The following is a 16704-nucleotide window of genomic DNA, read 5'->3' on the forward strand; positions in this document are numbered from 1 at the left end:
TCTTAGAAAGGTTTCAGATAACCTGAATCCATGGTAAATTACCATATTTTAATAGGATAAATTATCTTGGAAAAATGTAATTACATCTGAAAAGGTCTGTCTTTGATTATGGCAGTTTCTAAGGCAAATGTCTTCATTAAGGTTGTTTTTTCTTCTTTCTTTTTTAATGATGAACATGAGTCTGGCTCATCATTAAAGAAAAAGAATCTAAAAATGTAATGACTTGGGACAGGTAGAAAAAGTATGTGTCCTCAGCAATTTGAGGGTATGGCTCAAAAGTCTCTGGGGCTCTTCCTGGGTTGTTCAGAAGAGGTTCTCTGTGACTGTGGGGCTCTTGGGAAAGACCTCCAAGGGCTCTGCTCATTTCTGACATGTCTCTACATGGTCCTTTTGGATAGCAAAGACTTAGAAGCTGCATTTATACTGTGGAAATGATTTTTTTTTTGCTTCTGTATAATCTAATGCAGTCATAAGAATAGAGATTTGGACAAATGTTATTTTAAATATTTTGGAAAGGTCTTGGATTCCATTTTGTAAAATTATCAATTGATTCCCTGTCTGCTGTGCATAATTTTGAGTTTTTTCAGAGTTTCCAACAGAACTGCTAGTTGACTATATGCTTACATTTAACTTTCTTAACCTGATCCCTTAAAGCAGATGATTCATAGCACTTAATCAAGATTTAATTTGATTTCAGTTCTTGTATTAATAAACATAAACTTGACCTCCTCATCTGATTAGCTCTGAACAAGTAATTTATGTGAATCTAGCATTTATAAATGTGGATATGCACACATAACATGTTCAGGCAGTATAAGCCTTAATAGTGGTACCTCACATTTGTTTGCTGATCTGACACCTAATTTTATAATTCACTTTTACCACCTTTATCTATTTAGATAACAATAGAAATTGATGTTTGACATGTTTCTTTCTAATCATGAAAGTAGATATATGTATACTCAAGATTATTTTACCACATTAAAATTTGTTTTTTTTTTTTTTTTTGGAAGCAGAATTCAATTTATTGACATAGTCAATCTACCAGCAAGACAGGTATTTTTCCGCCATAACGTGCGCCCACACATCTTCACCTCGAAAATGGAGCATCACAAGCTTTAGTCAGGGTACATTACTCCTTTTTCACTTTCACAATTTTTACCCTGCTGCCAGAAGTCTTCTTGGCGCTGGCTTTGAACTCTGACTTCAGAGCATCTCTCACTGCTTTTGCGCAGATCTGGGAGTATCGGATGTAGCTGAGCCCAGCCTGTCGCCAGTAGGCCACTATGCTGTCGCGGGAGTCGGCGTGTTGGGCTTAAAATTTGTTTTAAGAAGCTGTCTTTATATACATTATGTGTCAAAAAGTGAAACCTAGATACAGTAGAAAAGACCCTTGGTTAAACATAGACATTGTCCTCAGGATTATTCAGTAGCTGAAAAAGCAAAGCTTTTCTTTCAACAAGATTCATAATAACTTTCTTATATTTTTTTCTAAAAATAGCAAGATATTCTGCAACGATACAGCTGTGCTTTAATTATAGCTCCGTGTTAGGTAAATCTATCAATTCATGAAGATGCCTTTAAGATGAAAAGAAAACTTGGCCTATCCAGTGTTGCCTTCATCGAAAGTGTTTCTCCACGTGGCGCTGGCTCCCAGCTGAGCATTTGTTTTTCCCAGGCATGGATCCCATTCATACCTCCAGACTCATATCAACTGTCTGTCATTTGTAGGATGCGATACCCTGACTGCCCTTTTCAGCCTCTCAGATCACTGATCAGTGCAATGTTAATGTTGCACATCCTATAGCCCTAAGATTTTATTTCGTTCAGTTAACATTCATACTCTGCATAATGGCATCTCAGCCAACAACCAATGGCTTATACAACTGTGCTCACTATATATAGCCTGAGGGTGTAGGTGTCTGTACCATTGAGGTTTGTGTAAGCACACTCGGTGATATTTGCATAACAGAATCACCTAATGATGCATTTCTCTGAAAACATTCCTGTATCCCTCATTAAGTAACATGTCGGTATTGAGCATCTGAATATGTATATAATATATATGCATACATACATACATGTGCACATATATGTATATATGTACATTTTCTCACTTTTATTTATATCTTTGTAAATTTTAAATTGGGGATTACATTTTTGTTTTTTCTGTATGTGCATTTGTTCTACTCACCCTCCACCAAACTATCTGTGTCAGGTTTATTTTTGAATATGGCAAATAAAGTCTAAATAAAGGTTTTTGATGTCTTCAAAAACTTAAAAATTCTTTTAATGTATATGATTTAGTGGTATAGGATCATAACCTTCAGATGTGTTACCACATATATTACCAGGGCACTATGGGATTTCACCATTGTCTATTGTGCCCCTCCCTGCTTTACTTTCCTTCTTCTTACTCTCCCTATGGTAAACTTAATTCTACAGTCAGATTTGTAGGGTTTGTTGCTGGTTTGGGTTTATCTGATGCCTTGTGTTGTTTCTCTATATTCCACATATAGTGACACCATCTGGTATTTGTCTTTCTCCTTCTGACTTATTTCACTTAGCATAATACCCTCCAGTTCCATTCACATCGTCACAAAAATCAAGAGTTTATCCTTTTTTTTTTTTGGTAGCTGAATAGTATTCCATTGTGTATATATAACACATCTTCCTGATTTACTCATCTGTCTTTGGGCACTTAGGTTGTTTCCATAGTGTGGCTATTGTAAACAGTGCTGCAATGAACACAGGAGTGCAAAAATCCCTTCATATTAGTAGTTTTACATTCTTTAGGTAGATGCCTAGGAATGGAATTGCTGGGACATATGGTAGATCTATTTTTAATATTTTGAGAAATCTCCATATTGTTTTCCATAAGGAATGGACCGGTCTACATTTCCACCAATAGTGTGTGAGTGTTTTTTTTCCTCCACATCCTTGTCAGCACTTGTTTTCTCTGGTCTTTTCAAAAAGGGCCATTCTCATGGGTATGAGGTGGTATCTCATTGACATTTTGATTTACATTATCCTGATAATAAGTGATGTTGAACATTTTTTCATATGCCTGTTGGCCATCTGTATGTCTTGGAGAAGAGCCTATTTTGCTCTTCTGCCCATTTTTTGATTGGATTATTTGTTCTCTTTTCATTAATTGTATGATTTCTTTGTAGATCTTGGGTATCAGTCTCTTGTTAGATGTATGGTGTGCAAATATGTTCTCCCACTCAATAGAGTGTCTTTTTTTGTTTTGGTGATAGTTTTTCATTGTACTGAAGCTTTTTAGTTTGAGGTAGAGTATTCTTTTTTGTTTTTCTTGCTGTTGGAGATGAAGCCACATATAGAGATGAATCCACAAGCCTATGTTGTGAAGTATTTTGCTTATGTTTTCCCCTATGTATTTTATGATTTCAGGTCTTACAGCCAAGTCTTTCATCCATTTTGAGTTAATTTATATGTGTTATGTGAGATAGTGTATAGTTTCATTCTTTTGCAAATGATATTTCCCACACCATTTATTGAAGTGACTTTTCTTTCTCCGGTATATACTCTTAGCTCCTATATTATAGATTAATTGTCCATATAGGTGTGGCAAGACAAGAGTTTATTTCTTGTAAGTTTATTTCTGGATGCTAGATTCTGTTCCATTGGTCTGTGTGTCTTTTTTTGCTCCAGTACCATACTGTTTTCATTATTATAGTTTTATAATATAGCTTGAAGTCTGGACGTGTGATACCAACATTCTTCTTTATTTTCAGGATTGCTTTGGCTATTCAGATGAATTTCAGTAATGTTTGTTCTATTTCTTTGTTGAATGTCATTGAACTTTAATGAGGATTGCATTGAATTTGGATACTGCTTTGGGTAACATGGAGTCATTTTAACAATGTTAGTTTTTCCAATCCATGACTTAGGGATATCTTTTCTTTGTTGTATTCTATTTCTTTTAACAATGTCTTATTTTTTTCATTGTATAGGTCCTTCACCTCCTTTCTTAAGTTTTTTCTTAGTAAACTTTGATATGATTGTAAATGAGATTGTTTTCTTAGTTTCTTCCTCTTCTAGTTCATGTTTGCATCAAGGAATGCAACTAATTTTTGAATATATTTTGTAGCCTACTACTTTGCTTAAGGTTTTCTATGTATTTTTTTTAAGATTTATTTTTTTATTTATTTATACAAGCACTGGGTTCAGTCAGAAGTGTGGGAGGGTGAGAGAATTCACTAGAGCCAAAGTGGGGAGCAGAGCAGGTAGACCGATGAAGTACACTGCTGAGGGGAGCAGTGGGCACGGCAGGAGAGGTCTGCACACCATGTGGGACCCTCGCCGGTGGCCAGGGATCAAACTGGTGCTGCAGAGGCTGCAGGCAGCTTTGTAGCCCAGTGCTCAACCGCTGCACCACCGGGGAGGCCCAGGTTTTCTACGTATATTATCATGTCATCTGCAAATACTGATAGTTTTACTTCTTTCCCAATTTGGATCCATTTTATATCCTTCTCATACCTAATTGCTTTAGCTAGGACTTCCAAAATTATATTGAATAGTAGTGGTGAAAGTGGATGTTCTTGTCTTGTACCAAATCTTAGTGGAAAAGTTTTCAGTTATTTACCATTGAGAATGATATTAGCTGTGGGCTTGTTATATATGGCCATTAATATGTTGAGATATGTCCCATCCCCACTTTTTTAAGGGTCTTTATCATAAATGGATGTTGGCTCTTATCAAATGCTTTCTCAGCATCTGTTGATGTGATCATATGATTTTTATATCTCCTTTTGTTGATGTGGCGAATTACATTCATTGATTCTTGATATTGAACCATCCTCATGTCCTTGGAATAAATCTTACTTATCATGGTCTGCGATCCTTTTAATGCATTGTTGAATTTGGTATGCAAAATTTTTTTGAGGACTTTCACATCAATGTTCATTAGGGAAATTGGCCTACAATTTTCTTTTATTGTGGTATCGTTGTCTGTTTTTGGTATCAGGGTCAGGTTGGCCTCATGAAATATGTTTGAAAGTTTTCTTCTCAATGGTTTAGAAGAGTTTAAGAAAAATATGTATTAGTTCATCTTCAAAGGTAGTGAAGCCATCAATCATTGGTGAAAGTGTTGTGTAGGGCGGGCTTACATTTGTAGCACCACTGATAGGCCTTCTCTCTGGGTTTACGAACACATGTCTCCACAGTCTGCAGTTCAGGATTTCAGTGGCACTTCACAGTAGTAGGTGGAAGGAAGACAGTTACACTTCACACTATCTTCTTCACTGGGAACCCTGTCTGCCAGCACCTCAGCATCTATCTCTGCACAGTCATGTGTGTGCCTCCAGGCCAATCAGCACTTCCCTTCCCAGGGACAACAGCCAAACCCAGACACGCAGGTTCCCACCCTACTGCAGTTTCCAGGTACCTCTGACCACCCACCTATTGTTGCAGAGAATTGTATTTCCTCAGTGTCCTGTTGCAGTCAGTATTGGTCCTCAATGTCCACCAGGTGCTCTGGTTTTGACCTAAGTCACAGGATCTCTGAGTCCAGTGCCTATCTATACCATCTTCAATTATCCTTCTGGGAGCAAAGCAGGCAACCTCCTCTGATGTCATCTTTTCTTCTGTCCCATCTGTTATATTCTTGCTGTTGGAGAAAGAAATTAAAATCAGGGAAGGCAAGAGAAAGACATGGGTTCTTTTTCCAGGAGCTTATAGTCTAGATGGAGAGGTAGGACTGGTTATGTGCAAAGATGACCAGCAGCCTAACATATCTATAGGTATCAGATGAATATGTGGAGAATTGGTTCCATCAGATGTCCAAGCAGTTTTTACTGATGTTCTGAATGCATCATTAACTCGATATGGAATGAGAGAATTAATTATTGCAAAAGGAGATATAAGTTGACAGGAAGTTTATACAACAGTTTGAATTTCAAACAATTAAGCAGTTTTACATGTTGATTCAAGGGAATCATTGAAGTAAATCAGATTTTTTAAAATTAGCAGGATTGAAAAAGTATAATCATGAAAGAAACTATTTTCAACCTCTATCGAATAGAGATTCTTCAATTAACATAGTCTTCATGTATAGTTTATCCATTAGCTTGTATTTTTCCTTTTTAAGTTATGTAACTAGAAACTTTAAACCCTTGAACAATTGACAGTAACATAGTTTATAAAAACTTCTAAGAAAGAAAGATTTTAATGTATTCAGTTTTATTGTGGTCACCTTAATCATGAATGCTTTCTGGTACCTGTAGTTTCCAATATTTATAATGAAGTTAAGATATTGTTATTAAATTTATTGAAAGTTTTTAAAAGAGTCAAGAAAAATGTGTAATAAAGGTAAAATGTAAATAAATTTTAAAAGGACAGAATGGAAGAAGGCAAAAGATGAGTACAATGTCATAATTGCAAAGACTATAGCCCTACAGAGTTCAGAACTTTTCTGATGCAGTTTGTTGAGGGGGGTCCCTTTACCAACCCATACAGGCAGACCCTAAGAATCAGGCTTTTTAGTCGTGGGGACTCAGTGCTTCAAAAGACTTCTTAGCACAACAAAAAACTGCCATCCCTCTTTTGTTCCTAATTTCTATAATTCCTTATTACCTCTATTGCATGAATCCTAGCTACCCTGGATGGTCTCTTCGCTGCTTTCAAATGTATACGCATGGCTATCTCACTTTGCCCACAATGAGACTAATACTAGGTCTACCAGAATAATGATCAAGCAGGGCCAGTCAGTGAGAAAAAGAAATACCAATGAAAACAAAACCTTAAGTTTTTAAATGATTTGCAGAATAACTATAAATTAAGCCATTGAAAGTGCCTATAGGTTCTCTTTAGAAATTGTGTAACTTTAAAAAAAAAGAAATTATGTAACTTTTTTCTTATTAAAACAAATAATCCTCTAGCAAAACTCTCTTTGCTTTTCTATATAATCATTAACAGTATCATTTTGTTTCAACTCTAAGATTTCCCTCTGTAGTTGTGTAGTTTAGCAATGAAATGGGAGTATTCTTGACCTTCCATTTCTTCCTTTTTTATTCGGATGATTTTTCAAGATCCAGAATAAATGATTTATGTATTCTAGGTTTCATTTTTCCTATGGGTCATTTATTCATTCAATCATTCAATCAGTTGCCAATATTATTGAGCCCTCTATTTGTGCCAAGAATATGTGGAGATGAACAAAACAGTGTGTTGTTTGGACATTAGGAGTTAAACAGCTAGTGAAAAGATGAGTAAGAAAATGGTGAATAAACAGTATGTGTTATTACTGTGACAAAGCTTACATCACCTACTCTTGGGATGCTCCATGAGTTACAGGAGCAAATGATGTGTAGATTGGCCTAGGAGCTCTTTAAGGAGGAAGTAACCTTTGACTATTAAAGAATGAGTGAGAATTAGATTGACCAGATAATTTTAAAGGCAGTCCAAAAAGAAGGAACAGTATGGGTGAAGATAGTGGAATGAGACATGTGTATTTTGGAAAATGTCAGTAGGGAGGATTGCTCAAGTGATATGATGTGAGAACCTGCTGGGTGGTGAGGTTGCAGTCAAATCATCTTAAGTGAGTGAGTGCCTGGCCAGAATTTACTACAATTGCAAACTCTCCAAACCTTTTAAATAAAAAAAAAATTACAATATTTTGATTTGCATTTTGGAAGAATTGGTGTCCGTGTGAAGGTTGAATTGGAAGTTGATTGGCCAAAAAGGACAAATTTATGAAACTGAGAAGCTAGACAAAGCTAGGCAATAGTTTTAAACCTTGCTAGCAGTAAAATCTTTATAGTAAAAAGTCAAACCAAAGGGCCAATTCTACTTAACTGGTGATTATTGAGTTAGAATGAGGAATAAAACTGAATTAATGATAAACAATAGAGGCAGATATTTCTCAATTCTGTATTTCATATCCCAATGTTAAAATAAAATTTAAAACTGTAATGACTTTTTCTGAAATAGCCAACCAAAAAAATTGACCATTTCTCATTCCTGATAGAAATTTTTATTAAAATATAAAAGTGATCAACAGTTTCAAATGTGGAACCATACCAACTAGGTACAACCGGCATCACCGGCTGGAAATAAATTTAAAAGTATTTTGGAAAGCAGATAAGATTGCCAAATGATTTGTTTTTTTAAAGGTTGTTAAGTCATCCTAGGTTACACTAAGCTATGAGTACACGAATTTGGAGACATTGGTTTGCTTTTCATCAACTGCTTTGTCGCATTAGTAAAACTTGAATGAGGCCAGTGTCTAATCTGTTCCTTTGATGTACAGAGGTAAGAGATGAGCTCTCTTGCAACAATTTTGCCACTGGTAGAGTTACTTAAGCCTCCAAAATAATAAAAAATAAGTTAACAAGACCATTTCCAAGAAGTAGATGAAGAATAATTGGCTAAGAATGTGAAGGAAGACTTACTTTCCCACAGAAGTTATAAAAATATTAAAAACATATATTTTAAGATATATAAGACAAGCACAATTGATTTGTGACACATACAAATTAATTTCTGAAATACCTGTGATTTGAAATGTACTTATTTTCAACAGATTTTTGTTTGTCCAATCTTGATAGAGAAGTATTAGATCCACATGTTTTTATTCTTTAAATTGTTTTTTTCTTTTCTTAAAGCCTTTGCTTATATGCACATGTTTGAATTCTTCTCTATACTTTTTGTTCTTTAAATTCTTTTTTTTTGTTGTTCATTTTCCCTCCTCTTTACCTGGTACTGTCCTAGGTATCAGGGATATCACAGAGACTCAAAAAGGCAGCACTGCACTGAGGAAATTTGGAGACATTCGTTTGCTTTTCATCAACTGCTTTGTCATATTAGTAAAACTTGAATGAGGCCAGTGTCTAATTTGTTCCTTTGATATACAGATAGACATAACTTACTGCAAATACCTTATCCTTGGTATGGAAAGCAGCATTCACAAGTTGTCTTATTAAAGTCTCTGATCATCTCATCAATATTTTAGAATTAAACTTTTATAAGCACCCTAGGGCCTATAATCTGCATATTTATATTCTATTAAGAATGGGAGAGGCCACAGGACAAAAATAGAATCATGTCTTTATTATCTCTGTAGGTAGCAATTCATAATACTGTGTAAGACAAAATGAGATCTTGAGTGTTGACCCAATGTTGGCCAAAGGTAAATTTATTTGTGAAATAACTTTGTGACTTGGAGCAACTACTTAATTTTTCTGGACCATGGCATCATCATCATCTACACAATTAGAGTATTGGACCAGCTTCTTGCTAAATGCTATGTTCACCCAAGAGATAATGAATCTAAGTCATTTTTGAGGTTTATAAGACTGGTAAAGGGCAGAAATGACTTTCATATAATGCTTGCCATTAAAGCTGCTTTCCTGGCTGATGTTTCTAAAAGGAAAATAAAGCAGAGAGAGAATGAGTAATCAATCAGTGAACAAAGGTTGACACCCCACCAGATTAGAATTTACCTAAGTCACTCTACCGTCCTGTCCCCAAGGCATCCAGATCTGGGATTTCTCTAAAAATGGCAGAGAAGGATGAGTCAGGAAATGTGAGGAAATCAGAAGAAAGAGTTATGGATAATGTGAATGAAGGAAGTAGTATGGAGAAAGGCTCCTAATTTTCTTGTCAATATGAGATTGTTCTCGACCTATTATTCAGGGTCAGACAAGGTCATGTTTTGAATAAAAGATCTGTCTCAATTCCACAGGAAGTGGTGTTGCTAATTCAGCATGTGGCACTTTATCTACTAAAACAAAGGCTTATTTTAGGAGTCATAAAGTGGGGGGTTGGGTTGTGGCTTCTTATATTTGCACATATATACTGTTGGTGAGGAAGTGGAGGTGGGAGGGAAGGCTATCCAGGCACATTTTCCTTAATATCCTGGCCAAATGCAACTTTGAATAATTACATTCTTCTGCCTACTTATACTTCCTCAGCAATTTCCTCACATTTTGTCTCAACTCATCAAAGATCCAGACCATGTGGACTTAAAACCCACATAAGGATGAAAATATTCAGACTCTTGTGGTAATGCCTACTGCAAGAGATGTCTGTGGTCACTCTGCATCCTGGTTTGGGTTAGTGGTTCGGAACTGAGTAACCTTGGGAAGAACGGCAGTTGAGTCTCAGTCCCAATGTCACTGATTATTTGAAACATCTGTAGAGTATAAATGTAAAAATTCCCTGTGTACTTTCTAATTCAGATTCTTAGTGTTGACTAGGAAGTAGCTCAGTTACTTGAAGAATGTAACTTTTAATAAATTCGCATTGCAGAAAGCATTTATTGTTGCAATACACAGTTGGAGTGTTATTTTGAAAGATTGACTATTTTACCTGTTTGAGAGGTGCTTTGATTGGAGTTATGAGACGAGTTTGGGGCTGTAGTATTGAACCACCTACAAACTAGCTGGGTGATGATGTTCAAGTCATCTTAACTTGGGGTTTCAAATATTTCATCCATAAAAAGAAAACATTTTGATTGGGCCATACAACCTTCAATAGTACCATTTTGTTCTCCTATTTCTTAGCACAAAGCTCCATGGAACCCAGATATGTGTAGTGCTTTGGAAGATTTTGGGAGCCAAATGAATGTAAAAACAAAATTATATGGTCTTTTATGAAGTATTCAAAAGTAAATGACGTATTCAAAAGTATCAGTCTCAACTCCTCCCCCCGCCCCGTGTGTGTGTGTGTGTGTGTGTGTGTGTTGTGTGCGCGTGCGTGCGTGTGTGTTTGCCTTACAAAATCTGGATAGATGCAGTTGACTGACTGGAAAAATTTGTAAAATCTTGGCTCCGTAGAAATTCTTTTCTTTACAAGGTCTTTGTTTCTTTTGGGGATTTTGTTTCCTGAGAAATGACTTTTGAGCAAAAGAAGGTTTGACTTAGAGTGTTCAGCTGTGCCCTAGTAGTGAAGATATCAGTAACTGAAGGTTAGTTTAATGACCCAGAACTAGGAAAGCAGGTAACACATAGGTGCCCCGTGCCATGTCAGTGACAGAATAAAATGTGATTCTTCCCACTATAGCAATATGTACCATTGAAAAGGACCTTCCCAGAGAGAGAACATGGAATTTCTTAGGGTTCTCACTATTATTTTTTAAGATATTTTTATTCATGCATACAAGAACTGGGGTACAGGCCAGAGGTGTGGGAGGGTGAGAGGACTCACCAGAGACAGAGCTGGGAACAGAACAGGCAGACTGACTGAAATACACTGCTGAGGGGAGCAGCTAGTGAGACAGGAGAGGTCTGCTGCGCCATATGGGTATTTTGCTGGCCAGCAGGGATCGAACCAGCACTGCAGAGGCTATGGACAGCTTCACAGCGCTGCACTCAACCACCTGTGCGACCAGGGATGCCCAGGCTTCTCATTATTGCTCCTGTGCTCCCCTCCCCCCATGTTTAAGGACCGACCTAAGATTCTGATTTACATCAGGAAATTATATTTTCTCCTCTTTTTCTTTATTATAATTTGACTTTGCCTTTATAAGGAAATTATCTTCTTTTGTCATTTATTCTGTTGCAATTAGATACTATTTTTTTTATTGCCCATATTGTATCAGGAGATTAGTCAAACTTAGAATGTTTCAGCTTCTTCACATAGTTATCATCAGAAAGAAAAAAAAAAGAAAGCAGCAAGTCTTTTTTTCTTTCTGGGTTGATAAGTTCCATTCTCCAGTTCATTTTTGTCAAATGCATTCATTATTGGATTGCCTGAGGTCTCATAGGTATTCGGATACTTAATTTGACTAAATATTAAGCCATGATCTTCAAAGCCATTCTTGTTCTGCCTCTAAAATTCCTTTCCCATTCTTGCTTTTCCACTTCATGCTCACAGTAATCTTGACCATTCGCCTTTCCCTCTCGTGAATTGCTCTCACTCCTTTTGGATCCTCTCTACCACCTCCCCTGCTCCATCTACCCAGAAAAGTCTTCAATAATGCTATCTCTTAATCCTCACTCACCAGGTGGGAATGTGTTGTAAACTTCCATACTTATTCTGTAACCCTCTTTTGACTGTAATCACATTTCACATTGCCTTTTCACTATCTTCCACATGATGCCACTTTCATTTAGATTATAAGCTTTTTAAAAAAAATTATATAATTTTTAGATCTTTTTCATTTTTCACAATGTATGCATTTTCATCTTGGTTATAGTCCCCATACAATTCCCACCCCCCTTGTTTTGATCATACTCCTTCTTCCTCCACCCCCCACCCCGCCATAGTGTGTCTCTGGTTTATAGTTGCTTGTTGATTTTGATTTACTGCAAAGTCATAATCATCAAAACTGCATGGTATTGGAACAAGAACAGACACACAGACCAATGGAACTCAATAGAAAATCCAGAACTAAACCCACAGATTTATGGTCAACTAATCTCTGACAAAGGAGCAAAGAATATGCAATGGAGTAAAGAAAGTTTGTTCAATAAATGGTGCTGGGAAAACTGGGTTGCTACATGCAAAAGAATAAAGCTTGACTACTACCTCACACTATGCACAAAAACCAACTCAAAATGGATTAAAGAACTAGACATAAGACCTGAAACTATAAAATATACAGAAGGAAATATAGGCAAAAGAGTACATGACATACACTTTAAAGACACATCACTCAAAGTAGTGATAGTGAAGGCAAAGATAAACAGCTGGGAATACATCAAATTAAAGAGCTTCTGTACAGCAAAAGAGACAGTAGCCAAAACAAGGAGACACCCCACAGATTGGGAGAAAATTTTTGCACACAACACTAATGATAAAGGACTGATCACAAAAATCTACAAAGAGTTGACAATACTCAACAAAAACAAAGTAAATGACCCAGTCAAAAAATGGGCAAAAGAGCTATAAGCTCTTTTTTAAAAAGATTTATTTTGATTTATTTATGCATAGAAGAATTGGGGTATAGGCCAGAGGTGAAGGGGTTGAAATGATTCACCAGAGACAGAGTGGGGAGCAGAACAGGCGGATCTGCTGAAATACACTGCTGAGGGGAGCAGTGGGTGAGACAGGAGAGGTCTGTTGTGTCATGTGGGCCGGCTCCCTGGCAAGGACCAAACTCAGGTCCAGGTTGCAGTGGCTGGCAATATCTTGATAGCACTGAGACTTTAGCCCCTGCATCACCAGGGAGGCCCTAGATTATAAACTCTGAGGGGAAACATGACCTTAATGAGTACTTGCTGAGCGAAAAAACAAATACTTGTTCTTTAGCAAAGGCTTTGACAATTTTTTATGTGAAAGATTGTTAAAAATAATTTCCTTATTTGGAGATTTGATGAAATTTCTGTGTGGTCTATAGATTAGATGTCAGTAGTATATCAATGTAAAATCTCTTTGTTTCATTATTTAGTTGCATTTGTATGATGTGGGTGAATTTCTTTATTCTTGGGAAATGTACATTGAAGTGTTTGGAGGCAAAGAAGTTGATGTGTATGAAATTACCCCCAAATGGTTTAAAAAATATGTGTATCTTGTGTATTTGTATCTAGATACAGAGTGATAAAGTAAATGTGGCACAATGTTAGTACTGGTTTGGATCAAAGGCTTTCTTTGTTCTGTTTTTGTAATTTTCAAGTAAGTTCAAAATTATTTAAAATGAAAAAGTTTTAAAATTAAACTTTTTTATTTTGAGAGTTAATCATAGAAAACTAGTTCAAATGCAGGAAAATAAAAAGAACATTTATTTGTAGATAAAAAAGTCAACCAGAGAAGGGTCTAGAACCCATTCAGTTAATATTTTTTAAATGACCTGTAGCACATAGCGTAGTGATGAACTCCCCAAGTTATTTTTAGGCAGGTCAATTCTTCTGGATAGTCAAATGCTAAGTAGTTAGAAATAAATGCAAAATAACCTGGGACAGTGCTTTCTGTGGAAAAGCAGCAAATGCCTCTGAGAACCCAAGGCATTTTGAGGTCCTATCTCTAGGAACAATATAATTGAAATTGTAATTTGAAGATGATGAACTCTTGCCAGGAGCTTTAATAATGTAAGAAAAGTTTTCAGAATCACTGCAGGTGGTTTTTTCTATGTGCTACTTCTCATGAAGATTCCAACAAAATAGTGGGCATTATTGGACGTAAAACAAAATATTTTTGGTATAGGCATATTGAGGTACAGGCATAATGGTTACCTATTGCTATGTAGTAGATTATCTCAAAAATCTGTAGTTTAGGGGCTTCCCTGGTGGTGCAGGGGTTAAAGACAGCACTATCAAGCTACTGTCAGCCACTACAGCACAAGTTCAATCCCCAGCCGGGCAGTGAGCAACCCACATGGCACAGCAGACCTCTCCTGTCTTGCCTGCTGCTCCCCTCAGCAGTGTATTTCAGTACATCTGCCTGTTCTGTTCCCCTCTGCCTGGTGAATCCTCTCACCTCCCTTACCTCTGGCTTACACCCCAGTTCTTATATGCATAAATAAATAAATCTTTTTTTTTCATACATCGCCCATTGAAGATTTATTTATTTATTTGTTTGTTTGTTTATTTATTTATTTATACAAGCATGGGAGGGTGAGAGAATTCACCAGAGCCAGAGCGGGGAGCAGAACAGGAAGACTGATGAAGAACACCACTGAGGAGAGCAGCAGGCGCAACAGGAGAGGTCTGCGTGCCATGTGGAACCCTCGCTGGCGGCCAGGGATTGAACCAGTGCTGCAGAGACTGCGGGCAGCTTTGCAGCCCGGCGCTCAACTGCTGCTCCACCGGGGAGGCCCCATAAATAAATAAATCTTTAGAAAAAAATCTGTAGCTTAATACAATCATTCTCTACTACCTAATGGTGGCAGCCAATGGAGTGGTATTAGCTGGTAGTTGAGACTCTGGCTCTCAAGAGATTGTAGTTAGTACGTAAGCAGGAGCTGAAATCATCATAAGCTTGACAGAGCCTGGGAGACCCACTACCCAGATGAATCACTCATATGGGTGTTAGCAGGGGCCCCCAGTTCCTCCCTAAGTTGATTTCTAGTGGTTTGCTTGAATGTCCTGATGATTGGGTACCTGGCTTCCTACTGAATGGTGATCCAAGAGGCAAGATGGAAACTACAGTGACTTTGACAATCTATATTTGGAAGTTATACTCTCATTTCTGCAATTATACAATTGTACTCATTGTGGGAAGGGCTTATACAAAACAGGGATCACTGGAGACTGATTATAACAATAGGGCATAATCAGTCATGCAAAAGCAGAGCTGTTGAAAAGAGAAAATAATTTTTTTCAGTCACAATTAAAGTTTATTAAGGACAACTTACATAGATCTTCAGCACTGCAGATGATAGATAGGACTTCAGTCTATTGAAGTCATTGAATGCTAATAATTATATTCTGATCATAGTGTCCTGTGATTTAAACTCTTCTATCATTCCCCATCATTTTCTTTCTTTTTTTAAAATTTATTTTGTTCTATATGTATTTTACATTATTCTTCATTTTTATACACTCTATCCTTTCTCCAAAAAGATGAGGGGTTTTATTATTATGTTTTTAGTGGTTAGACCAAGAAAATTAGGACTCTTCAGGTTGAGTAGAACAAGTGGAGAAGATATGGAGGTATATTAAATCATGAGAATATTAGGATAATAAACATGGTAATATTCACCAAATTATGGAATGAGGAATAGTGTTTGAAGTTTCTTTTTCTGAAAAAAAAAAATGAATTGGTTTTTTATTAGTGATACACAGATGGAACTGGGAAAATGTAATAGATTCAGAATGCTATTTTAAACTCCAAATAGCTATTCCTGGTTTCAACACTATTTTATATTATTTCTCCCTGTACTGCCAATTCTTTCTTGCATTTACTTTTCTCGTTCTTCATAATTCATCCCATACCTGAATCACTAACTCTGCCCATTTTCTTTGCCTCCAGTCTCTGCTCCTTTGGTTACAATTTACATGGATTCTTTCTGTTAATCTCTAAAACATCTCTTTCATCAAATAATCTACCCTGCTCAAAGGCTTCAACTGTATCCTACCTCAGACAGGATAAAATCATTTGTACTTAGCCTGATGCTCAAGACTCTTTACTATGCGCTCAACATATCTTTGCAGCACTGTTTCTCACAATCCTTCCCAAACCTCCAAACTTCCTGCTCACCACCCTCATCGAGTACTGGCTCTTTGCCTCATGGTGCCTCTTATGGTTTTCATTTTCTTAGGGGCTTCTTTTTCTTCAGATGTGACTCTGAAGACAGGTTATAGATGTTGTCATCATCAACAAAATTTGTTCAAATCTCTACTCTCTAAGTTGTCTGATTTCAGGCAAAATAGTTTATAGCTGTCAATGAGATTAAACTCAGTGACTTCTAGTTCTTTTTTTTTTTAATTTTCAGGTTTGACCTCCTTTGCTGCTAACATTGATATCCCCATCCTTTTAAAACTCTAGTAATTTATTTCTGCAATGACTCATTTGGTAAATAATCATGTTTTATTTATAGTTTTCCTGTACTAGATTTTACACTATTAAACGCAAAGACCATGACTTGTAAATCACAATATTCTCCACAACTACATGCACTTATATCCTTATGTAGTTGTGGAGAATATTGTGTTTTACAAGTCATTGGTCTTTGCGTTTAATAGTTAGTAAAATGGTAGTACCAAAGTTGATGACAAACTGGTGACCATGGTCTCCCCTAAACCTTGTGATTCCATCTAACATGGTGGGGGGTGACTAGTTAAGTAGGTGAGGCTATAGTTC

General features: G+C 36.6%; 2 protein-coding genes across 2 annotated transcripts in view; one reads left to right on the forward strand and one right to left on the reverse strand.

Moving 5' to 3' along the window:
* Window positions 1-16704, forward strand: part of MEGF10 (multiple EGF like domains 10) — a gene marked incomplete at both ends in the record, with an annotated part of 155410 nt that overhangs the window by 15782 nt on the left and 122924 nt on the right. The window lies entirely within an intron of this gene.
* Window positions 1133-8063, reverse strand: LOC311182888 (ATP synthase subunit epsilon, mitochondrial-like; the record flags this gene model as incomplete). Its single annotated transcript, XM_084252010.1, has 3 exons — window positions 1133-1314; window positions 5550-5632; window positions 8044-8063. The coding sequence occupies 3 exons, from the start codon at window positions 8061-8063 to the stop codon at window positions 1133-1135; spliced, it is 285 nt and encodes a 94-aa protein (XP_084108136.1).

The sequence above is a fragment of the Talpa europaea genome (genome assembly GCF_964194135.1).
Source record: "Talpa europaea genome assembly, chromosome: 13".
Classification (NCBI taxonomy): domain Eukaryota; kingdom Metazoa; phylum Chordata; class Mammalia; order Eulipotyphla; family Talpidae; genus Talpa; species Talpa europaea.